General features: G+C 37.8%; 3 protein-coding genes across 3 annotated transcripts; 2 read left to right on the top strand and 1 right to left on the bottom strand.

Moving 5' to 3' along the window:
• The first annotated feature begins 757 nt into the window (after window positions 1-757).
• coq2 (coenzyme Q2 4-hydroxybenzoate polyprenyltransferase) lies at window positions 758-6,380 on the top strand. The gene is made up of 8 exons (XM_079870413.1): window positions 758-829; window positions 1,178-1,608; window positions 1,697-1,863; window positions 2,962-3,083; window positions 4,122-4,207; window positions 4,332-4,465; window positions 4,549-4,737; window positions 5,624-6,380. The coding sequence occupies exons 2-8, from the start codon at window positions 1,305-1,307 to the stop codon at window positions 5,783-5,785; spliced, it is 1,164 nt and encodes a 387-aa protein (XP_079726539.1). The 5' UTR covers window positions 758-829; window positions 1,178-1,304; the 3' UTR covers window positions 5,786-6,380.
• Window positions 5,017-20,550, bottom strand: gldc (glycine dehydrogenase (decarboxylating)). Its single transcript, XM_079870411.1, has 25 exons — window positions 20,079-20,550; window positions 19,810-19,888; window positions 17,841-17,976; window positions 17,354-17,518; window positions 15,708-15,785; window positions 15,478-15,625; window positions 14,824-15,020; window positions 14,637-14,733; window positions 13,389-13,494; window positions 13,163-13,302; window positions 12,975-13,055; window positions 12,778-12,875; window positions 12,576-12,660; window positions 12,418-12,459; window positions 12,068-12,210; window positions 11,698-11,773; window positions 9,908-10,033; window positions 9,365-9,514; window positions 8,303-8,415; window positions 8,066-8,207; window positions 7,221-7,332; window positions 7,037-7,132; window positions 6,789-6,961; window positions 6,495-6,575; window positions 5,017-6,393 (listed from the first exon to the last, which is right to left on the bottom strand). The coding sequence occupies exons 1-25, from the start codon at window positions 20,352-20,354 to the stop codon at window positions 6,256-6,258; spliced, it is 3,078 nt and encodes a 1,025-aa protein (XP_079726537.1). The 5' UTR covers window positions 20,355-20,550; the 3' UTR covers window positions 5,017-6,255.
• mboat4 (membrane bound O-acyltransferase domain containing 4) lies at window positions 19,734-23,706 on the top strand. Its single transcript, XM_079870412.1, has 4 exons — window positions 19,734-19,907; window positions 21,622-21,767; window positions 21,884-22,108; window positions 22,189-23,706. The coding sequence occupies exons 2-4, from the start codon at window positions 21,646-21,648 to the stop codon at window positions 23,120-23,122; spliced, it is 1,281 nt and encodes a 426-aa protein (XP_079726538.1). The 5' UTR covers window positions 19,734-19,907; window positions 21,622-21,645; the 3' UTR covers window positions 23,123-23,706.
• The last annotated feature ends 1,414 nt before the right edge of the window (window positions 23,707-25,120 follow it).

The following is a 25,120-nucleotide window of genomic DNA, read 5'->3' as shown; positions in this document are numbered from 1 at the left end:
AATAATACAAATCAATAAATTAATCATTCATCTCAAAAATGTTTTAATTTACTTGTTCAATTTAATCTTCAACATCACTACTGTTGTAATGGTTTCCAAATACCACGAGAGGGAGTGATAATGTTCACAACAGATTGGCCGCTGAAGCAAATGATTTCAAAACTTTCAATATGATATGCTTTTCAAAATATATTATTTGAAATAGTATTAATTAGGGGTCTTCTGCTTCTGGATAGAGAGAATGAGCATACATAAACTAGAGTTGAGTGATATTTTGTTTGTTTGTTGAGAAAGCACTGTCATTTTATTTTCTAAACCTTTCACCATGATTTAGATGAATATGACAATGTTAAATAACAAGGAGTCCACCACACAACCATTTTTGTCTCTACATAAATATATGGGTCATTTTTATTGGTTTGCCTGGTTTGCTATAGTAACAAATTAATGTATTTATATAGCTTGATTGATATAGAGCTTGCATAGCAAAGACACAATAATTATGACCAGCGTCATGCTTGTACATGACAATTTAATTAGAATGAAACGGATTGGTCTGGTTGAAGTAGTCTAACTTTTATTAAATCATATTTTATGATACTTTCAAATGTTTTATAGCATATTGACTGTGATATTTCTTTAAATGTCATCTTAAATTGATGCTCGCAAATACTGAATAATAACATGAAAGACAATAAGTACACTAGAATGAAAAATTGAACCGCCAAGCAGGCGGAACTATACATAAAACAATCGTTTCAGGGGGAACACGACATTGGCGCACACACCATAAAGGACTTCAAAAATTGTTCAGCTGTCACATAGCGCTGTAAGTTAAATATATCCGATAGAAATTAATGATTTAAAAAGCTTTAGCAGGCAAACATCATTGACATTACTGATCTATCATTTTTCCCCCGGGACATGACATATTATGCTTGCTGCTGTTTGTAACACCTTTGTTTGATCAATCGGGGCATTTCAGTGGGAATAAGAGTGTAACAGAAGGAGCGCAGCATTTCAAATCTTTAAAATTATATTCATTTTGATTACACTTACAGAATACTGGCACACATTTTTACAAGAAAAAGCCTTATTTTCACTCAACGTGGCATTTTCATGTCAGTAATCTGTTTTGAATACGGTGTATTGTGTTCTCTGCTGTTTGTATTGCCAGGTTTATTGTTCCCGAAGAGGTCCCTCATTTACACATGAATGCAAGTAGACAATGAATGAAGCACCTCACTACTTTGCAGTCGTGACATCTCTTACTAAATGTCGGTCATGACAGCTCAACAGACAAAATGATGTGCACCAGACTACTGACACTGCTTAAGCCACATGCAGTGAAGAGGAATCTACCACAGATCTGTTCTGCCCGTTTATCAAGCCTCAGAAGACAGCATGAAAACATCATCACAGACTTCTGTCAGCCTGGATCCTGCTTTAACAAAAGTGATGATCACAAACAGAGAATATGGTCTCCTTCACTGGCAGGTCACAACTACGGCAGAAGGTTTTTCAGCCTCACGCCTGCTGGGATTGTCAATGCAGCTCCAGCGTCTGTTCAGCCGTACCTCAGATTAATGAGACTGGACAAACCCATAGGTGAGCTCATGTCAAACGACACATTATCCAGGAAGCTCAAACAAGCTCTTCTGTGTTTCATTATAATATTAATGAAGTGTTCTTGTAGGAACGTGGCTGCTGTATCTGCCTTGTACGTGGAGTATTGGGCTAGCGGCAGACCCGGGATGTCTTCCTGATCTGCGCATGCTTGTGCTGTTTGGTGTCGGAGCTTTGCTTATGAGAGGAGCTGGATGCACTATCAATGACATGTGGGATAAAGACTTTGACAGAAAGGTATGAGCACATGAATTTAAAGTCGACATGAAATGGAAGTTGCAATATACTTTTCTTCCCTATTTTGACATATATCTGAGTGAAACAGCTTCTCGAACAAGAAAAAATGTAGGGCTGGCTGGACTTGATTTTGTCCACTGGGAATTAATTGGATCTTTGGATCATTGTGGTTTGCTTTTTTGCTGTGATCTCATGTGAGTGACAGGTTGTCTTGCCCTCGCACCAGTAAATGTGTCATCAGAGAAGAGATGTTAATGATCACAGATAAACTATTAATAATAATTACTGCAATATTCCACAAAAAATTAGATTTTATGGTGACTTTAAGATCCCCCCCCCCACCATAATGTTCTTCCCTTAGTCGTCCCAAAAAGTCATCTATTGTTTTTGCTTATTATCTGAGAACATTAGATGTGGTGTACATTTCTATAGAAGCTTGCTTCCGCCACAGAATAAAAAACAAAATGTAATTGTGTCATTTTATCTCACTATTCTAACTATTTTACATTTCGCAATTCTGACGTTTATTCTTATTTGTTATTATTGACGGTTATTATTATTGTCTGTGAAACCAGGCACAGATCTCACAATTCTGACTTTATTTCTCACAATTGCAAGTTTACATCTCGCAATTCTGACTTTAAAACTCGCGATTACGATTTTATAGCTCATAATTCTGAGTAAAAAAGTCAGAATTGCGAGATAAAAAGTCGCAAATTACTTTTTTCTTTTTTATTCAGTGGCGGAAACAAGCTTCCATAAATTTCAGCATTGTTATCTGCTTTTCAACACTCTAACCTAACCAATCTCCTAATCTGTGTGAGATAAACGTGCCATAAACAATGTCAGTGTCAGACTTAGTTCATCAAAAAAGAATATTCTCTTATCACTTACCCTTCCAAACCTTTATGACATTTTTTTGTGGTACATAGAAAAATAAGATGTTTCAAAAAATGTTGGTTACCTTAACGGTTTTGATGATAATTGACGTTCATTGCATGGACAAAAAATACTGAGGCATTTTTAATAATATCAAATGTGGATTTGATCTTGGCAGCTGTTGGAGTCTGATGTTGCGATCTGTCATGTTTCTGGTAGGTGTCAAGGACAGCCACTCGGCCCATTGCATCAGGGGAGATCACACCGTTTCGGGCTCTGGTTTTCCTCGGAGGCCAGCTGAGTTTAGCACTGGGGGTCCTGCTCTGCCTCAATTACTACAGGTACTTCATATTTTACAGTTTTTCTTTTTAAACAATATTTTCATGTATTTTACCAACAATTGGGACTGAGGCAGAATTTTTACTTTCAAGTTGATATTATACTATTAGCAAGGAGTTCAAAGGCCGCTCTGCTGTACATTCTCAAAACAGCAACAGTTATACTCTACACAGGTCATTAAACTACATTATCGCGTCAGGTTGAATGATTCTGATTGGTTAAGACACAGATAAACATAGAACATTTCCACATATGGCTGTTCTTCAGAAGCCTATCTCCATTTATTATCAGGATGTCAGTGAAAATCCCGGTTTAGACACAAAGTGACCCACTGAGGTCACCAATCTGAGTTTCCAGGCTCCAGTTTGTCTGTCAGATGGTCATTTCATCTCCACTGCATGCTAGTTGCTCACCTCACAAACGTCAGGTTCCGTAACAAAAGGGTACAGACACACACAGTGATACACAGATACACAGCTTCTTCAAGGTCTGAGTTGGTCGAGCTCTAGCTTTGACGAAGAAACTTTCCCAAAATATAATGATAAGATATACATTCTTTCAGTAAAAGGTTTAGACAATATTCGTCATGATTCTCTAGTGATTGAAGATGAAAAGTAAAGTAAATACTTTAACATAAGCTTGAAGATGTCATTTAGAAGCATAAATATTAATTAATAACTTGATTACCAACCACTCAAAGGATATACATTGAAGTGGCAGTGGATTCAAGAATCCACCCCTTCAATGCAAATTAGCAAATACCATCAATTTACAACCTTGTAGCTCAGCCTGTAGGTCTGTTTATAAGTTGTTGTTAAAAATCAATTTTCCTATGGAGAAAATGAATGGGTTTTTTACTTCTGGAACACAACTGCTGTACTCTATTAGCAAACAACAACAATCTGATCAATTCCCGATTTTTTTTTGTTGGAGAAGCCATTTCTTTCACATATACATCACAATAGGAAGAAAAGATGACTACAATTTTGGTTTCATGGCGGCGATAATATCTGATAAACTGACTTCCCATCTCTCTCTAGCATAGCTCTTGGAGCTGCTTCTTTGTCGCTGGTGGTCACATACCCTCTCATGAAGAGAATCACATACTGGCCGCAGTTTGTTTTAGGTGTGTTACCATTTATTTAATCTTTCTCAAATTCTAAATCTTTCTCCCTTCCATATTACTCTGAAAAAAATGTAAAAGTGAAAGTACTTAAACTGAACGTTCTGCATGATTTGTCCACCTGTAGGTCTCACTTTTAACTGGGGTGCTCTTCTGGGTTGGTCTGCTGTGAAGGGATCATGTGACTGGTCTGTGTGTTTACCTCTCTATGTGTCTGGTGTCATGTGGACATTGATTTATGACACAATCTATGCCCATCAGGTACGGTGTCCGATTAGTTATCACAGCCTAACATAAATGAGCGCAGTGTACATTTTTCTGATTCATCTCCCCCTCATGAGCAGGACAAAGATGATGATTTAAAAGTGGGTGTGAAGTCTACAGCTCTGAGGTTCCAGGAGAACACCAAACTGTGGCTGAGTGGCTTTACAGGGGCGATGTTGTCAGGGCTGGTTCTAGCGGGAGTTAATGCGGACCAGACTTTGCCCTACTATTGTGCAGTGTCTGCTGTGGCTATTCATCTGGCACATCAGGTGAGCAAGTCAAACTGTAATTGATAATAGTGGCTTGCCTGGGGTTACAAAACAATTAAGCCTTTAGCCGTATTTGGATGGTCATGTGGAGGTCTGTAAAAATAAATTTGCATGGCACCTCAACGATAAAATTCGTGCGTTCGAATGGCAATTTGTTCATGGTGGAGGAGCGAGTTCTGTGACCCTACGAACTCAGGAACGTGCTGCTCATGTGGTCAGTCACATGATTGTCAGCTGCATATGCTTGGAATTATTTTAATAAATATATATTTTTTTGTTGCTTAATCTGTTTATTGAACTTTTACCATATTAACAGGATAAAGATACAGGACAATAAGATATTTCTAATTTAATAATAGGAAAATAATATCCCATTTAATATTTGATTTACATTTAGCAAACGCTTTTATCCAAAGCAACTTACGAATGAAGAGAGCGATAGAAGCAGTCAAATCAACAATATGCAAATGTCATGACCAGTCTCACTCTTATTTAAATCTCCTATTAAAAAAAAAGACATGCTATAGTTAAAATGGTTAGTCTTGCATTCTCTCAAAATGGTCAGAATGAAGGTTTTTAAAAGCTCCTTGTTTCACTTGTAAACTGAATAGTTGTGCAAGCCCTAATTTATATAAATGTATATAATATTTTAAAAATATTGCATACCATAATGAGCCATTTCAAAATTTGATGTGATTTTTTTTTTCTCAACAGCTCCAATTCCCTGCAGTAATGTAACAAAAAACATTTGGGATTAAAACTACTTGCATGACATGCTAGATTAATTTATTTTATTACCTGCATATCAATATTTGCTGAGGAAATCTCTCAAATAAAAGTTTTGCATTGACAATTATTATTTTTTGTGTGTGTGTGTGTTCCATAGATCTACGCTGTGGACATCAACAGACCTGAGGACTGCTGGAAAAAATTTGCTTCAAACCGAAACCTCGGACTGCTTTTATTCTTAGGAATAGTGACTGGAAATTTATGGAAAAAGAGAAACGATGATCAGTATGAAACGCAGCTTAACTCCATTTCGAATTAGAGAGTCTGTTGGTTGTGCGACTTGTAATAATACCATTGATTTACGAGACATAACATGTAAACCAGCGTTTCTTTTAAAATATTTATTAAATTGCTACAAACTGGCTCTATTTATTAAATAATTAGAAAACGTACATAACATCTATAAAATTAATGTTAACATCGAGAACAGCGCCAGAAAGTTATACCTACATACGGACCAAAAACACCCAAATATTTTTATACAGCAAATAAAAATATAAAAAACAACAACAAAAATGAACCCCTATATAGGTTGATTACAGTATATGAATCAGATTTGGATTGTTTTAGTAGAGTAACAGAGGCCAACTATTTGTGCATTGTATGCAAAAGGAAATCTGAGGCACCGTGAACGTACCGAAGAGACTGTAAATCACAGGGAAGAATGTATGATCATATTTGATAGGAATGATTCATTTGGATGAAGAAGCGTGTCATTGAGTAATGAGGTCACGAGGAAGCTCTTTCTTCATATGGAGACTCGTAGACGTCCATGGGTGGACAGGTGCAAACGAGATGTTGGTCTCCGTAGATGTCATCGATCCTTGAGATCGTGGGCCAGAATTTGGTCTCAGGTCTCACAAAAGGCTGAAATAACAGGGTTAAAGATACATTTTAAAACTGAATTAATAAGAACGCATTTGTTTTGCGCGAGGAATCTGTATTTTACATTGATTTAAGGTACGCACCATGGGGAAAGCAGCATCCTCTCGGGAATACGGTCTGTCCCATGTGGTCGAGGTAATAGTGGCCAATGAGTGAGGAGCCATCTTTGGACGACAAAATGAAAGTTATATCGGGCAAGGCAATATGCTCATGTTTTTAATAAAGCGCTTCTATTAATTCTTCTGTACATAAATGTGTCTAATTTGAGTTGGCAAGAGGGATACAAATAGTTTAACGCTCCGTAAACGTCCAAATGCATTACTGTAAAGCTCCACAGACGCTGCTGACAAAGAATGTTCCGTTAAGTTAACGCTCACCTTGAGAGGATTAATCCTCGAGTCCATCCGGCCCTCTTCGATGTCTGCGATTTCCTGTCGGATGGCCAGCAGCGAGTCACAGAAGCGATCGAGCTCGGCCTTATCCTCAGACTCCGTGGGTTCGATCATTAGAGTTCCAGCCACAGGCCACGACATGGTCGGTGCATGAAAACCTGCCATAGAAGGTTGTGGAGGATCAGGGAATTGTCATCCATGAAATAACCTGCTTTAAATGTTTTTCTATTTACCATAATCTTGCAGTCTTTTTGCTACATCAACTGCCTCGATGTTTGCAGACTTTTTAAAAGGCCGCACATCCAAAATAAATTCATGAGCAACGAATCCTGCAAATAATCAGAAATGTTTGTGAGGTACTTCAGTTGATTTTTTTTTAAGATCAGAAAATACAATATTTCATTCAATAACGCCAACCTTTAGTGCCCCTGAAAAGAATTTTGTAGTGGTTTTCCAGTCTTTTAGCCATGTAATTGGCATTAAGGATGGCCACCTCTGTAGCGTGCCCAAGACCCTTTGAACCCATCATCTGTTGAATGGAAAATAAATCAAATATTAGAAAAATAAATTAGGGATGCATGATAGATTGGTACCATATCAGCCAATATTAGTTTTTATTTATTTATTCATATTATTTCCTTTATTTTATATTTAGAGTACCTTTGCCATCATCTAAAACGCATTTAAAAGTTAATATTTAAAATCACTAGTAAATTAATCACAATGCAATCTTCAGCAAATATCAAGGTAAATGTTGGACCATGTAACGTTGTGATGCCCAAATACACATGTAGAATTTAAAATGACTTCAGCGTTTTATTTTCAATACATTTAGGCAAATAGTGTAGAAATGTAGGCAACACTTTACAATAAGGTTTCATTAGTTAACATTAATGTATTAACTAACATGAACAATGAGCAAAACATTTGTTACAGTATTTAATAATCTTTGTTAATGTTAGTTAATAAAAATACGGTTGTTCATTGTTTGATAGGTTCAGTGCTTTAAATAATGTTAACAAATACAACTTTTGATTTTAATAATGTATTAGTAAATCTTGAAATTAACATTAATTTAGACTGATAAATGTTGTAAAAGTATTGTTTATTCTTAGTTCATGTTAACTTATAAGTCGTTAACTAATGAAACCTTATTAAATGTAACCGAAATATAATATAATTAGTCTGTATCGGTCAATGTTAATATCAGTACATCACTGTTATTCAAAAGGTAAGACTGGAAGTGCAGAGGGAGTGTTGACCTTAATGTAAGCCCATGAGATGGGCAGGATAGCGCTGGAGCCCCAGGGAGCGGCGCTGATGGTGCCCAGAGAACTTCCTGCATTCGTGAACTGAATGTTAACCACTGGATGATTGGGCAGGAAGGGGGCAAGATGCTGTTTCCTGTAGGCAAAAGCAATTAGGTTAACTGGAGTCAACAGATCAACATTTCTGGTACAGGTGTCATAGGGAAGGTCTGTTCACTTCAAAACACTTACACTCCGATTGGTCCCATCCCAGGGCCGCCACCACCATGAGGAATGCAGAAGGTTTTGTGGAGATTCAAGTGAGAAACATCTGAGCCGTAGTCTCCTGGTCGACATAATCCGACCTGCATCAAAAAGAAACAAGAACATGAAAACTCCAAAAAGAAAATGCACATTTAATGTAAAACACTGTAAACCGCTCTTATTGTAACACAAGCTTCTAAAATGCTTACAGCATTTATTATTAATATTAATTCAGAATCATGGCGCACATTTTACTGTTAATGTAAAAAAAATTAGAAGTTAAGATTAACCAAGAGTAATAAATGCTGTAAAAGCACTGATTATGTTTAGTTCATGTTAACCATTGCCTAACTAATGTTAATGATTACTATTAGAGCTGCATGATCCTGGATTTATTGAGAATCATGATTTTTTGTTTCAAATAGAGATCACTAATCTGAGTAAACAACTAAACATAATAACATGTAATTTACTAGAGGTTCTGACAAAATGTTAATTGCTGCTGTCTATTTAAAAATGCTTAATTTGAAATATTTTTTTTTAATCGGTTTGATTCATTGACTCAGTCAAATACTTCACTTGTTTCATTATTGGATGAAACAATTAGTTTTTGAACAAATATCTTGAAAGAATGATGCAATGAGAAATACATTTTTTTAAAGTCACTTGTCGCCACCTACTGATGTAACGATGTAATCAATGGATCGTTATTTGAAGCGCCAAGTTACTTTCAAAAGGTGATGTGCTCTATTTTGATCGCTACCGTAAACATCAGTGTTTATGTGAACAATAAACTTAGCCCAGTACTTCTGTGATAATTTGAATATTTGTTACAGAAATAACGATACTGTGTGGTTGAAAAGACCCAAACCCAGATTTAAATGTTCCGGTGTGATTTCATCAAAGGTTTAATAGACATAGCCGAATTGTTGTCATTTAGGAGAAAGATCATGTGGATGTTTGAATCGAGATCGGGATGTTTTACAGATTAATCGTGCAGCTCTAATTATTACAGTACTGTAAAGCCTTACGGTTCCATCTTCTTCTTACCTGTGCGTTCATGTTGGCACCATCCAGGTACACCTGTCCACCGTTCTGATGAATGAGCTCACACACTTCACGGACGTTCTCCTCAAACACACCGTTAGTGGAGGGGTAGGTGATCATTATGGCGGCCAAGTTGGCCTTATGTTTGTCCACCTATCAAAAATGTGGTAAAGTGAGTCTTAAAAGGTGAAGAGTGTCATTTTCCCTAGCCCAGACATAACCAAGCCATTCATAAGCTGATTCCATCCAAAAAGTATGAACACTGAGCTTTCAAAACAACTGAGCATCATGACACCGCAACAATGTGTGAGTTGGGACTATTTGTTTGCTTTACCAATGGCAGACAAGAGGTGCATTCAGGAAACTGGTTTTAATCTCGTCATTATTTTCGCAATTTTGTTTGGTGCTGCTAGTGGGGCAGAAATGACACACTTTTACACCTTTAACACTGATGTGATAATGTTATCATAGACATATCAGTGTATTGGTGTAAATAGCCCTCGAACAGAAGATGCAATACTAAACTCTTTAAATCATTGTACATACCATGGCTTTAAGGTGAGACACATCGATGTTGCCATCTTTATCCACTTCCACCACCTGAACCTTCATGCCCGCCATCTGTGCGCTGGCAGGATTCGTTCCATGAGCTGATTTGGGAATCAGACAGACCTGAACAAATCCATAAAAGATTTAATATGGGAGATTAATAGACAAAACAAAAACAAACAAACAAACAATCTTATTTTTCTAACAAGGAAACTTGCTGGTTGTTACACAGATACACAGAACCAATTTTTGCGCTCTTATTTATTAACTTTCTGTCAAATAGATTTGCAACACTAAGACAGATGACAAGATATGATAACTCTTATTTGAACTTATATATATTTTGCAAACTACTTTTGCCAAAACAGATTTCGGTCTGATACTTGCATGAAGCCATAGGGACTACTTTCATGGAGCCAAGTAGTCAAGGTCTACTTTTTTTATGCATCTTTTCATGTTCCACAGACATTTGGATTAACACGAGGGTGAGTAAAATAACAGAATTCTAGGGTGGGTGTATTAAATTTTAATCAAGTGTCTTCCACTTAATCATTAAATGTCAAAATGTCATAGACTGTATGGCAGACTTTCTGAACTAAGGACACAGTGGCCTAAACACTTAAGGTTGTGCAATTTGCAGCAGGTCACCATAAACAAACTCATCGTCCAAGGACTGCAAGTCTTGAAAATCACCAAATATGGAATCTTGCACTGAAGTTGAATCCTGTAATGGGGTGGTTGTTTTCTATGGCTATTTACTCAAACATGGCAGTTTGAACCTTGGCTGGTTTAAGAGCTGCATCCGCTATCTAAGATCTGCTTATTAGGGAGATGATAAAAAACAAAGGCCAGGTTACAAAACACTACAATGACTTGACTAAACGTTCTTATCGCTGATCTTCTTTCCAGTCCCAACTCGTCAAAACAATTTACCACTTTTTCAGCAATTTTCCCCTCAGGTTCAAAACAACTCTTGAAGAATTTAACAGTAAAATCACTGTTAAAAGACTTTGAGAATTTTTTGTATCACTCATGAATCGTTTGCTTTCCTTTCACCAACTTTTTGCAGGTAGTGCAGCATGAGATCTACAGTTGCTGACAAAAAATCTATTTCACTGCGTGCATATACACAAACACAAAACCTCCTTTTGTGGACATATTTATTTGTAAAAATTTTGTACAAATTGTACACATGCAGGAAGTTTTCTGTTAAGGCTAGGTATTTATAATTATGCAATGTCCCAATTTAGGTACCCAAATAAACATGAATGTGTGTGTGTGGGGAGTTCAGGCTTTCCCTACGTTTTAGGGAGGAAATGTCCGCACAAGGACAGTAATACCAGAAATCTTTGACTTATGGGGATATATTTGGGGTACCCATTAGGAAAACAGCTCTTAGCGTTTCAATACTAAATTATGTTTTTTGAAAATGTAAAAATGCAGAAAGTTTTGTGTGAGGGTTGAGTTTAGGGTTGGGAGATAGAATATACAGTTTGTACCATATACAAATCATTATGTCTATGGAAAGTCCTCAAAAAACATGAAAACCCATTGCATGCGTGTTAAATTAATTTGACCTACTTTTAACTTTTTTATGGAGGACGTTTAAAGCATATTATCAGATTGAAATTCTGCTTATTATCAGTTCTCATAAGATTAGTAAAAAGTCATGAAGTCTTGATCAACCTGATCCTTCAAATGTCAAGAATGTTTTTAAAAAGGCCCTGAGATCAAACATGAGGCTTAAGGTTAATGAGAGGGGCTTTTCACTGCAGGATGATACTCACTGTTCTATGAGATTCTCCTTTGGAATTCAGATAGGCTTTGATCGCAGCCAAGCCCGCGTATTCCCCCTGCGCGCCGCTACGGGACAAAGAAATCAATAGCATCATGTAACCATTCTGCCTCAGCACAACAGAGTTCAAAGATTGCTTCAAATGGCTCTTGCCCAAGAGTACAGTATACTAATGATCCTGTTAAAGTGTCAACCAAGCAAAATGCAGAGATGCGTGCACACCCCCAAACTTATCAGCACAAGAAACCTGAATGAAACAGAGTCATGTTGACACTTGATTTGCTAACTACAAGACCACTGTTTGCAATCAGAATGAATCATCTGCTTGATATTGAAGCAGCAATTTCAGGCAAGACACTTACCTGTTTGGTTGAAAGGAGATCTTATCATATCCTGTAATCTCACAAAGGTCTCTCTCTAGCTGCCTGAAGAGCTGCTGATAACCTTCAGCCTGGTCCAACGGCACGAATGGGTGGATGTTTGCAAATTCTCTCCAGGTGATTGGCTGTTGGGAAAAGGTTACAGTCAAACAATGAAAAGATCAGGGCTGCGTTTCTCAAAAGCATTGTAAGCCTAAGTAGATTGTAGAGCCATTGGCACAAATGGTCTCTACGATCAACTTTGCTCTGATTGGTTGAAGTGAGGCGATGTCAGAGAAAAGAACGAGTGAAAAGGAGGGCTATTCTAGAAGAGCAGAGCAATCCTGACTCACCATGAGCTCTGAGGAACTGTTCAGCTTCATTGTGCATGAGCCCTGAATTCAAAAGAGGAGTTTGTGTTACTGTGACGTTTTTATGTAAGATCATCACATGGGATGAATCCCAAAGTAATGCTTAGTAAACCTCTGTGATGCTTAGGTTTTTGACTTACCAATGGAATCATACTATGTACGAGAGAAATATCCTTATTTTCCAGGCGCTTCATGTAACGTACAATATTGGTTTCTGAGTGATAGCTGAAATTGAAAGCAATACAAGTATTTATTACACAGAAAAAAGCACATCCACACAATTGTAGAAAGTTTCATTCACAAACAGATTTGTTAAAAACAATAGCTAGCATTGAAACAGACCTGTTAAATACTGGATGGGTGAGAAACTTGCTGGTTCTCTTGAAAGGGCTTGCCAGCAATCCTTTTGTGCGCTCACTCATTTTCTCAGCAATAAGTTCCTGATAAAGGTCAAAAAGACTATAAATCATGAGGGAACGAAGAAGACAAACAGATTTTTAGCAATATTTAAAATCTTTCTGAATTAGGCAAGAACTTACAGCTGAAGATTCACACCCGAAGATCCAGAGCAGATCATCCAAGTCTCTCTCAGAGACGGTTTCATCCAGAGACACTCCAAGCTAAAACCACATCAAGAAATGAAAAACATTAAACAAATGAATAATAAAAAATAAATAAAAAAAAAGATATTTGTCAATTTGTGTTTTAAAATTTTCACAGGTCTCACCAGTCCATCACTGTACAACCGCAGGTTGATTTCCCGCTGCGTAGCTTTTTCTAGGATGTCCTTGCCGGCCACGCCACAGTTGATCTTCAGCGTGTCAAAGAAGTTCTCGTGTTGGAGTTTGTGCCCAGCTCTTTTCAGTCCTATTATCACAACAAGAAACAATCAGTATCACAAAAATCACTATACAATTCTTGTAAAAAGAGTAAACAGGAGTCAAACAACTTGCCCTCAGCGAGAATCAACGTTGCATTGTGGGTTCTCTCAGCAATGTGTCTCAATCCTTGAGAACCATGATATAACGCATACATGGCAGCCATGTTTGCAAGAAGAGCCTGAGTAAAGACATTAAAATGGAGTACAGAAATACAACTTCACAGATAATATACACACATTCTTATACAGCCATCTTTGTGAGAACATTCATTGACACATTACTACCTCTAGCTCCTTACCCTAACCCTACCCATCACAACTAGTTGCCTAACTCCAACCCTTACCCTAAACCTAAGTATAAGTATCGTGAGTTACGTAATCAGATTACTTTTTTTTCCCAAGTAACTAGTAAAGTAACCCATTACTTTTAAATTTACAACAAAATATCTGAGTAACTTTTTCAAATAAGTAACCTAAGTTACTTTGTTTTCTCATGTATTGACACCTTTCTGTCCTCAATGTCGAGAGAAAAGCAGAGGCGTTGAGTGTAAACATAAGTTCCAGACTAAACGTGAGCATGCATTTACTCATCTAACTAGCACAAAAACATTCAGTATTTCTCAAAATGAATAAAAATAATAAAAGGCAAAAAATATTTTGCAAACCTGCAATAATTAATTCATGAATTCATTAATACTTTATGTATTTAATCTCACTATATTAACCAATGTCTTAGTTGCTGACCTTCGATTATCCAATTCAACCATAGTAATAAGCAAAAATGACTTTAGATTAACATCACATTTGCATTTATTTATTTTTTATTGCTGAAGAGTGTTGAAATTTCTTCAGCAAGCAGAGCTGAAAAGTTGTTTGAGCTGCACCCTCTACTGTCTCATGTGAATTTGCATTTTCTTCAGCCTGAGGCATATTCATTTCACTTCTGGTGTGAAAGGGCCTTTACATTTGCCAAAAATATAACTTTTTTGTTATTAAAAACAAATAAACAAGCCCAGCTTAGATGAGGAAAAGCAAAGCAAAAGTAACGTAACATTACTTTCCATAAAATGTAACCAAGTAATGCAGTTAGTTACTTTTTGCAATATTGTCATGCATTACTTTTAAAAAGTAACTTTCCTCAACACTGATTATTCCTAAAACCAAGTGTAGACCATCAAACAGGCCTTTAAAGGTGTCTCAGAAAGTAAGGACCAGCCAAAATGTCCTCACTTTCGATGGTCTAAAACTCAATCGATCCTCACAAAGATAGTCGTACAAGTACACACACACACATAGTATTTTCTGATTATTTAAGCTCTACCTGGGCAGTGCAGATGTTGCTAGTGGCTTTGTCTCTGCGGATGTGCTGCTCTCTGGTCTGGAGAGCCAGACGATAAACCTCTTTACCAGCTGCATCTCTGTAACCGGAAACATTTGACAATTTATACCAACACTGATGAGGCAAACTACATTGAGGCCTTGAGACTATAAAAAAAGGACAGACTCACCTGGTCACTCCAACCATCCTTCCAGGCATCATCCTGACCAGACTATCTTTGACTGCAAAGAATGCAGCGTGAGGCCCACCATAGCAGAGAGGAACTCCAAAGCGCTGAGAGTTGCCCAAGGCGATGTCAACTCCGAACTCACCCGGAGGACGCAGCACGCAGAGCGCCAACAAGTCTGTAGCACAGCAAGCCAGTGCCTTTGAAAAAAAAAAAAAAAAAAATCAATGGAATCATGCATTGATCATGTATGAATCATATGCTATAATGCATCTGTATAAAAAAAATAAAATAAAAAAAGACTCTGTAGTGGGAACAGGATAGTTCACCCTCATGTCGCTCCAAATAAAAATGACTTTTTCTACGTGGAACACAGAAGGAGATATTTTGAAGAAACATTTAACTCTGACTTCAACATATTCAAACATGCCATGAAGACAGGTCTGACATCAGTAACTGACATTATTTAATAGTACGGAAAAAGTGTTCTTCAGTTTTTTTCCCTTTTGTTGTACACAGGGGAAAGTAGTCATACAAGTTTGGTATGGTGAGTAAATGAGTCTTAAGGTTAAATTAGGTCAATGTTTCATGCAAAACCTAATATATATACAAAGATTGGTATCAGAAAATGTGAGTTTTAAAATGACAGGTACATACACCACCCTTGTGAGCCTGATCAACAAGTGCAGTGAAATCTTCCACCCTGCCCTCAGTGTCTGGATACTGGAAGAGCACACCGCTAACATCCTTCCCACTGAAGTCCATCTCATGAGGAAGCTTGAGTACGGTCTTCACGCCAATGTAACTATGGGATACAAACATTTCATCGGGATAAGATAGATAGAGAGATAGAATGCTTTATTCTATAAATTGGTGAACTTCCTTACTTGGCTCTGGTTTGCACAACTGCAATAGTCTGTGGATGGCAGCGTGGGTCAATGTAGAACGTTCTTCTTTTGTTTTGCCTTTGAAAATGACAAGTTGAGTGTTAATCATCATCCCCAGGGCTGGGAGTACGCCACCCTGCATGTCGAATACCTGAATGTACCGTTTCAGGTGTTGGCTGAAAAGCCGGGACATTTTGTAAAATGCAAATGAAGAATCTGTGATTTGTTAATTCTCTTTAACCTTTACTTAACTGACAAAAGTACATAAAAGTTTTTGAAAGGTTTTCACTGACCAAGGTAAGTGTGTTGTAAATATAAACGCATTTCGATGGCTGCAGCAACACACTCCAAAAAAGTTGGGACAGAGGCATGTTTACCACTGTCACATCACCTTTCCTTTTAATTACATGTTTTAAATATTTGGGAATTGAGGATACTAATTGTTGAAGTTTTAGCCCAATCTCGCCTGATACAAGACATCTGCTCAACAGTCTGTGGTCGTAGTTGTCGGAGTCTCCTTTTCATGATGGCACATCCCTTCTATGGTGCAGAGTGTCTAGAAACCATTTTAGCATGTGCAGAATGAGGCCTGGCATTGTTTTGCTTCCCAGGAAAGATGTCATCTTGATGGCAGTATTTGTCTCTGTACAATCCCAATATGCCTCCACATGAATAGTACCTTCAGACAGATGCAAGTCACCCATGCTCTTGCACCCCCAAACCATGACAGATGTTTGCTTTTGTACCTGTCGCTGATGAAAGACTGTATGGTCCCTTTTGTCTTAGTAACTTGATATCTTTTTTTCCACAAAAACAAGCTGAAAGTGGATTGGTCTGACCACAGCAAACATTTCCACTGTCTTTTGGACCACCTGAGATGAGCTTGGGCTAGATAACTCTCCAGCATCTCTGCATAGAATTGATGTATAGCTTTCTCCTTGCGTAACACTGCTTCTGCATCAAGGAATGCCACTTGAATCTGATTGTTAAGTGACAATGGTTTTCCAAAGTACTCCCGAGCCCATGTGGCTGTACTTAACAGAGTAGCACGACAGTTTCTCATGCAATGCAATGTTCTGAGATTTCTGCGGATACCCTGAATCTTTTCACAATATTATGTATGGTAGAAGATGAAAGACCTAAATTCTTCGCAATCTTACATTTTGAACTGTGATTTTTGAATTGACAGTGCTCTCATGATATTTAGCAAAGTGGTGAGTCATGACCCATCTTTGCTAGCAAAGACTGAGATGCTCCTTTTACACCAAATCACGATACCACGATCACCTATTAACAAATCACCTACTTATTGTGGAATGTTTCAAAAGAGTTTAACTTGGATATTCTTTTTTTTAAATTTTGCCTCTATCCCAACTTTTTTGGAAGGTGTTGCAGCCATCAAAATTAAAATGTGTTTATATTTATAAAATACACTTAAGTTGGTCAGTGAAAACTTTGAAAATATTTTCTTTGTACTTTTGTCAGTTAAATAAAGGTTAAAGAGAATGAACAGACCACAGACTAATATTTTATTGCATTTTACAAAATGTCCCAACTTTTCTGGATTTGAGATTGTAGAGTAAACTCCTCCTTGATAAAATGGCATCATGTTCTTTACAGATGTTTCCAGCAGTTGGTGGACTAACCTGTTGCAGAGCTGCATGGCCTCTGCAGCAGCAGTGCCTTCATCCAGCAACGATGCATTGGCTACTGCCATTCCGGTGATGTCACAGACCATTGTCTGATAATTGAGCAAACTCTCCAGACGCCCCTGAGAGACCTCAGGCTGGTACGGTGTGTACTGAGTGACCCTATAGAGAACACACAAAAAAAAAACTCACTAAAGCTCTAACCAAACACCTTCAGCTTGAGTCACAAGACACATCTGATGCTGGGCACGCTACTCCTTTATGTAATAAGAATCATCAAAATGCAATTTGCTTTTTGACTAGAACTGACCATGAGAAACTAATGAACATGGTGTTCTAGCTCGTGGCTGTAAATTTTAAGTCTCATTACAGAAACAAAGGGTTAATGTGTGTAAAAAAAAAATTTTTTTTGACTGTGCTCCACCAAAAGGTGAAATAAATGCTTAAAAAAAAAAAAAAAAAAAAAAGGCAAGACAATACATACCATCCTGAATTCTCAAGCAGGTTTCTTTGTATGACCTGTGGGACGGAGCAGTTATAATAGCCCATTCCAATATAGGACCTCCACAACTTGTTCCTCGATGCAATCTTTTGGAGTGAGTCAAGAATTTCATTCTCACCTGTGGTAATTAAAGTACAGAGATAAGAACGATTTGGATATCAGAGGTTACTAATTAAAACAAACTCCCTAGGTTAATTAAACAGTGCTCGCATACTTTGATTTGACAGTAAAAAAGAAACACTCTTATGGTTTCTCTTGCATCAAATTGAAATCAGCCTCATTTTACAAGTGACTGTGCCCACAATGTTTTTAAGAAGCTTCTCACATGACTCATATAATGAGTACTTAACAACTGCCTTCACACATCGTGGCAAATACACCTGGTATTTAAGCACACCCCTACAAAAATATCACATCAATTGCAACATGATATAACCTACATTGTCCTGATGAATAATACAAGAGCACGTAATCTCACTGATTAAGAGTTTTGCAATTTATAATTTAGTAGTTAAAGGTAGATAAAGGGCAAATATGGGACATTTCTGATGGCTTGGGAACTAGTTTAATGGCTGTAGTTCGAGGGCACTGGAGCCGGTTCATACCGAGACACACAAATTCCCGAGGCATTGTGTTGCAGCTTAGCAACACAGCAACTGAGCGGGGCAAAGATAATGCAGTAGTAAAAACAGCTAGAGAGAAATACACATTACGGACACCCCCCTCACACTAACATGTCTGCGGGATGTTCATTTTGTTTTACACTGAAAAGGTGTGGATGCAGCTGTTTGGTGTTTTAGATAGAGTTTGTCAGTGTAAAAAATGTAAAAGATAAATTAAACTTTTTAATAAAAACTACAAATGGGAAAGTTTAGAGTGCCAAAGTAGTCCATTCTTGTTGAGCAGTGATTTGCAGATCAAGCTCTGTGCAGCTGAACCAGCAGAATCCAGTATAGCCCCCCCATCAGCTTCAGCATGGCTTGCTTCATTAAAGACACACACACAAGCAGAGGAGAAAACTGACTCCTGCCATATGTCAAAGCTCGTAGTGACTATAATAAATTAGACCATATATATCTTTTAAAACCTTTTTTTGTCATTCATAACAATGATTTGGGTAGTCTAGTGAGTGGTGTTATGTTGGCATAAGAATATTGCTCATAAAATTAGACATTTTACATCTGCATAGTGTGTTAATATAAAAAAATTTATCTGGTTTTAAGTTTTAATAGTCGTATTGTCCGCAGAAATTAAAATTAAACCGTGTTATTCACACACCGGTGTACTCTGTTGTTTGTGGGTAAATCGTCGCTTTTAATAGTAAATGTATTTGTAAAATAATTGTCAGACGTTATGATTGCCAATGCAATTCAAAGTTCTTCCTGTTATACGTCGTTATCCCCATTAAATTGTCAATTATTACGCAAAGTTATATGTTGAGCGGTGCACGCGTGATGTAATGCTACTGCTAACCAGATCAAACTGGCCGTGTGACGCTGAACTTTACACTCTAATTGTCATCCTATTGGCATCGGCGGAGGGCGTCAGGAGATTGGTGCTGCTCGCCGGGCTCCGCAAAAACAACTCCTAATATGTTCAAAGGAAGACTTAACGGTGAAAAACCCTCCAGTAAGGTCTATTGGCACACAAAGAGCGTGTAACCTACATTCCTCGCTCAGATAGACTCCTTTGTTAGAGTCTGGTCTGTTAGAAACCCCTAATTCGAAATATTTCGAAATAAAAATATGTTTGATAAAAAGGCTTAATGCAATTAATAATTCCGCTGCCCCAAAATCTGCCGCCAAAAATAGTTTTACAATACCGCTTAAATGAAATGCAACCTCGCGGTTTGCCTCACAGACAGTCAATGCAAATATATGATGAATTCACAACAACAAACGACACGTGTTTCCTCTGTCTGCCGCTGCTGAGAGGAGTAAGAGCAACTTACACACAGGATCGTCCATTTTCAAACTTCTTCCCAGGCGGATGGATGCGGGAATTGTGTTTTCTATTAGCTGAGCGATTGACTGAAATCAAAATCAAAATGTAAACTATTATTTTGTTCATTAATTGTATTATCAACACAAACCGCGAAAATTGTTGCACATTAGAAAGTTGAAGATGCGGGTAAAATGCTGACATAAAACGTTTAAATTGGCTAGCATTTAAGTATATTGGTTTAAAATATGCTGTTTAATTCGAATGAATAAGTTTTACCTCAAGTCCAAGAGTATTGAGCATCTCTCGTTTCTCTTTGTCACCCGGTCCAATGTGTCTTTCAGAGAAATCATCGTGTCTCGGCAGAATTCTTTCAATCTTTCTGGACCACAGAACTTGTGAGGTGCCCATACAGCGCACATTTGCAGACACATTTACGGTTAAACCGCGAAGTTTCTTAAAAACATCCCCTTTGCTGCTGATATTCCTATACGGCACGCGAGCGTTCATCGACCGGCTGATGACAACCCGCCAGGATTTAGCGCAGCTCTGCATGTTCTTCGCTTGAGATTGACGAAAATTGTTCGCGATAATCTTTCAGCCAGCCTCCACGCCGTGTACCCCACTAAATGTCTGTGAAATTCCTTAAAAGTGTCTATTTATGCGCCTCCTCGTTGCACAAGGAGCAGCCAATCGATAAGTGAACTGTCTCTGACGCAGAGACAAGCCCCGCTCGCTCAGGTTCCGCCGTAACTTTCGAATGTGCCGTGGGGAGTTTATACGAAGCGCCTAAAGCTTAATTACTCATACAGCTGGTATCTGCTCGATATCCTTTCTATGTTTTTACATGCTTTTGTAGTTGCGTTTCTGAACGCACAATAAAACGCAAAGAAAATTGTGGAGCAATCAGAATGGAGCAGAAGCTGGAAAGTGTTCCTCATTCTCCACACCTGGGATGCTGTATTATTTAAAAAGAGAATCCACCTATCTATCTATCTATCTATCTATCTATCTATCTATCTATCTATCTATCTATCTATCTATCTATCTATCTATCTATCTATCTATCTATCTATCTATCTATCTATCTATCTATCTATCTATCTATCTATCTATGTCTGATAGGCTCTATCTGATATTAGGCTATCCATCCATCCATCTGTCATCCGTCCGTCTATCTATCTATCTATCTATCTATCTATCTATCTATCTATCTATCTATCTATCTATCTATCTATCTATCTATCTATCTATCTATCTGTGTCTGATAGGATCTATCTATCTATCTATCTATCTATCTATCTATCTATCTATCTATCTATCTATCTGTGTCTGATAGGATCTATCTATCTATCTATCTATCTATCTATCTATCTATTTATGTCTGATCTATCTATCTATCTATCTATCTATCTATCTATCTATCTATCTATCTATATCTGATATTAGGCTATCTATCGATCTATCTATCTATCTATCTATCTATCTATCTATCTATCTATCTATCTATCTATCTATCTATCTATCTATCTATCTATCTATCTATCTATCTATCTATCTATCTATCTATCATGTGTTGAACTTGTGTGTGTAAAAAGCGTTTTCTTGTTCTGTTTGAGATAATTGTTTACTCATAACTTGGTTGGCACGCTCTCAGATTCCATTTAGGAAATAAGTACACACTGTGACGGACTGAATGTCTGTCTATCTATGCACGTCTGAAATGCAGAAAGACATTTTGCTCTGAAAATCAAATAAAAGGCAAGTCAGCCATACTGTACATATTCATCTTCTCTTTTACTCACGCACACCACTCGAGCAGTTCCCACAACTATCTGGCCTGGTGATGGATCTCGTTTGGATATTTTGTGGTGGAAACAGACAGCTGGTTTACCAGTTTGTGAACATACCATTTGCATTTCTGTTTTGTTGTTTAACCAGACAAGGACATCTCTCAATGATTAGCAGGTACCATAACATGATCCATGCTGTTACTCATGATTTTTAATAAATGCATTGTCCTTTCTCCGAATGTTGAAGTCAATTGTGAAATGAAATAGCTGAAATTCATCTCCTACTGCAAGGTACATCTATCTGACATTGGGAGGATTCATCCTGGCCATTGTAACAATGGGTCCATACAGCTTATTGCTGTTCTTCAGTGCCGTCCTTCTCCTGCTGCTGATCCAATGTTTACATCCAATGCATATTCATCAGTGGACGATGGGACTGCAGATGTGCTGGCAAACCTGCTGGCATTTGTACATCCAGTACCAGTTATACTGGCTTCAAGAAACACCAGACTCTAGGTACTGTATTTCTCCAAAAGTACACTGTATGAAAACATCCAATTTTATCCAATTTTGAGCTTTTGTTTTATTCCTAACAGACTTTTACTGGCCATATCCGCTCTCATGTTGATGACCCAGAGGGTTTCTTCTCTATCGCTTGATCTGCAGGAAGGAAAACTCTCTAGTCCCTTTCAAAACAGCAGTCAGGATCAACCCGACCTTATTCCATTTCTAAGCTACTCACTTTATTTCCCTGCTCTTCTTGGAGGACCACTTTACAGTTTCAAAACGTTTGTGGAGTCTGTTAGGCAAATTAGTGTAACGCCACCCCTTGCTTCATATTTAGGGAATCTTACTTCAAAGATATTGCAAGTTGTAGTTTTGGTGTGGATTAAATATCCTCTCAAGGAACTCTTAAAATCAGTCACATTAAGAGTAAACAGCACTTGTGTTTTTCAAGATATATTATGGATCTGGATCCTGTCGCTGCTACTTAAGATGAACTATTATGCGCACTGGACGATCAGTGAGTGTGTTAACAGTGCTGCAGGAATAGGTCTCCATGGTTATTGTCACAGTGGAAAAACATCACGGGATGGGCTTTCTGATGGAAGTCCATGGGTGACTGAAGCGTCGAGTCGTCCATCAGTTTTTGCACGCCAGTGGAACAGAACCACGGCGGAGTGGCTTCGAAGAATGGTCTTCAAAAGGTCCAACAGATCTCCACTGTTCATGACCTTTGGGTTCTCAGCGTGGTGGCATGGCCTTCATCCAGGGCAGATTCTGGGCTTTCTCATCTGGGCCTTCACCGTGCAGGGGGACTACAAGCTACATCACTTCTTACATCCAAAGCTTACTTCCCTGTGGAGGAAATGGCTGTATGTGTGTCTAAACTGGGGCTTTACTCAACTGACCATTTCATGTGTTGTTGTCTGTGTGGAACTTCAGAGTTTAGCATCAGTGAAACTGCTCTGGTCCTCATATATCTTTGTGTTTCCACTGCTGAGTATTCTGATGATTTTTATCCTGTGAGAAATTCAGTGTATTTTATATAAGTGTTTATATAAGTGTTTCAGTGTATTTTATATAAATATAATCAAATATCTCTTCAAATATGGTACACACAGAAGATTAACCAAGTTTGCTTGACCAGCCAAACAAACCTCATTGGTACTTGCACAAATCAGGGGTGTATTCCAGAAAGCAAGGTTACTTACTGTCAAACATACCCTGAACTTTCGGCTGATTAAACCAAACCTTGCTTACTCGAGGTATGATGGTTCCAAAAACGTGTCCGGGAGTAGGTTCATCCAACCCAGAGTATGTTAACGGTTAACACACCAGACACTCTCAAGTCTCAACAGAGCGACAAATCAACGAGTCACCATGGAAACGGACGGACGCTAAGAAAAAGTGTGCCATAGTAGCTACTTCTTTCTTCTTCTTTTGTTAAATGCTGATTTACATACTTAGTGAATATCGCCACCTATTTGGTGGTTGTTCAATCATTTTTCAATCTTTTCGTTTAATAATCTTTAATCACTGTGAATAGAACTACCTATATAATTTGTTTGATGCTAATTAGGCTATATAATAAAAAGAAAGACTGTGCTTGCAAAGATAACATGGCTGTATAAGTTTGTTTTTGTTTAGTCATTTTGCTTTCACATTGAAGGTAAGATGTATCACATCTTTTATTATAGAAATGCATTATAGCATACAGTAGAAAACGTCCTGTTGAAAAAAAAAAGTCTGAATGCAGATCAACGATGTGTGAGATGAGAATTATATAGCTATTATTATAAAATAAACATAGCCTTAATAGCGCTTTATATATCGATATAACTATAGACCTGTATATGCGCAATCTGTCACGCCCACTGGAGCCTCATCAAGAGCACGCACATGTGCTGAAAAACCTCTGAAGTAAAGTAACCCTGGAATATAACCTGCTGCTATGGCTACTTACATACCCTGAAAGTTACCTCCGTTTTTGGAACCGAAAGTTGAGGTTATCCACTTACTTACCCTTCCTTCATCCTTCCCTCGGGTCATTTTGACCAGGAAAATGTTTTTTAATAAAAAAAATAAATTGTGTTCATCTGAGGGTTCCAAGACCCCAGGAGTTTTGTCGCACTTGAACCACGAACACACACACAAAAAATTGAATGGATTAGATGAGTTTTGTGGTTGAAATTTTAAAAAAGTAACAAAAACTTCCCTTGCGGGTCAATAGGCTATATGCACGATCGCTTCCGTGTTTTGTCTCAGCCCGCCAACGATGCTGCGTCGGAGGCCGCTTTTGCATTCGGTGGAGATAATGGTAAATTACACTCGCTGTATACAAGAACTTCCAGTAGTTAACGTGAATGATGTTAACAATATTGTGAGGCAGTTAGCTGTCACACGACTCACACCTAAGAGTAAGAAAGAGAAGGGCTTTAAATTATATATTTCGAGCTACATTGACAACTTTGAGGGTGAGTATTCTCTCAAATCATGCGAAATCCGACTAGCGAATTAGTTTCTAAAATCGCTGTCTCCGTTTCTGAGAAAATTAATTTTATGAAAGTTTTGCCGCTAGTACACTTCACTATAGAATGCGCTATGCGGAAGTAAAGACGCTGGCTGAGATCGTACCGGAAATACGTCAGCAGCGTTCGTACATAGAGCGTATTTGTCCCCCATAGGAATGAATGGAATGCACATTCCGTGCTTCAGTACACATTGAAAAACCTAAAGCATAAAAATGCTCAAAATTCAAACTAAAAATGCTAAAACTTTACCAAAAAAACCCCCCCAAAAAAACAATTTATACAATTTATCTATCTACATATCATATTCATATATATCTAGACTGTAAAAAAATATCTGAATGCATACGGAAGAAAAAACTGACTTTAGGACCCAGCGGAACAGCTCATTTGCTCCATAGAGCTATAAGGCCATCTAGTGGCTAGAGTCATGAAATATGTTATTATTCTATTTTTCCACAAGAGGTCGGCAAAAACATCCAATGTAAGATATTTT

The sequence above is a fragment of the Squalius cephalus genome (genome assembly GCF_949319135.1).
Source record: "Squalius cephalus genome assembly, chromosome: 5".
Lineage (NCBI taxonomy): Eukaryota > Metazoa > Chordata > Actinopteri > Cypriniformes > Leuciscidae > Squalius > Squalius cephalus.
This window is presented reverse-complemented; position numbering and strand designations above follow the sequence as displayed.

What these genes read in the sequence shown, in the direction of transcription:
- gldc (XM_079870411.1), bottom strand. Translation starts at nt 20,354, where the DNA reads ATGCAGAGCTGCGCTAAATCCTGGCGGGTTGTCATCAGCCGGTCGATG. An exon ending in GAAAATGGACGATCCTGTGT is followed by an intron (nt 17,977 to 19,809) that starts GTAAGTTGCTCT and finishes TAATTACCACAG; the next exon opens with GTGAGAATGAAATTCTTGAC. An exon ending in AAAAAGACTGCAAGATTATG is followed by an intron (nt 6,962 to 7,036) that starts GTAAATAGAAAA and finishes CTTCTATGGCAG; the next exon opens with GTTTTCATGCACCGACCATG.
- coq2 (XM_079870413.1), top strand. Translation starts at nt 1,305, where the DNA reads ATGATGTGCACCAGACTACTGACACTGCTTAAGCCACATGCAGTGAAG. An exon ending in GAGACTGGACAAACCCATAG is followed by an intron (nt 1,609 to 1,696) that starts GTGAGCTCATGT and finishes GTGTTCTTGTAG; the next exon opens with GAACGTGGCTGCTGTATCTG. An exon ending in ACACAATCTATGCCCATCAG is followed by an intron (nt 4,466 to 4,548) that starts GTACGGTGTCCG and finishes CCTCATGAGCAG; the next exon opens with GACAAAGATGATGATTTAAA.
- mboat4 (XM_079870412.1), top strand. Translation starts at nt 21,646, where the DNA reads ATGGATCTCGTTTGGATATTTTGTGGTGGAAACAGACAGCTGGTTTAC. An exon ending in CATCTCTCAATGATTAGCAG is followed by an intron (nt 21,768 to 21,883) that starts GTACCATAACAT and finishes TCCTACTGCAAG; the next exon opens with GTACATCTATCTGACATTGG. An exon ending in CAAGAAACACCAGACTCTAG is followed by an intron (nt 22,109 to 22,188) that starts GTACTGTATTTC and finishes TATTCCTAACAG; the next exon opens with ACTTTTACTGGCCATATCCG.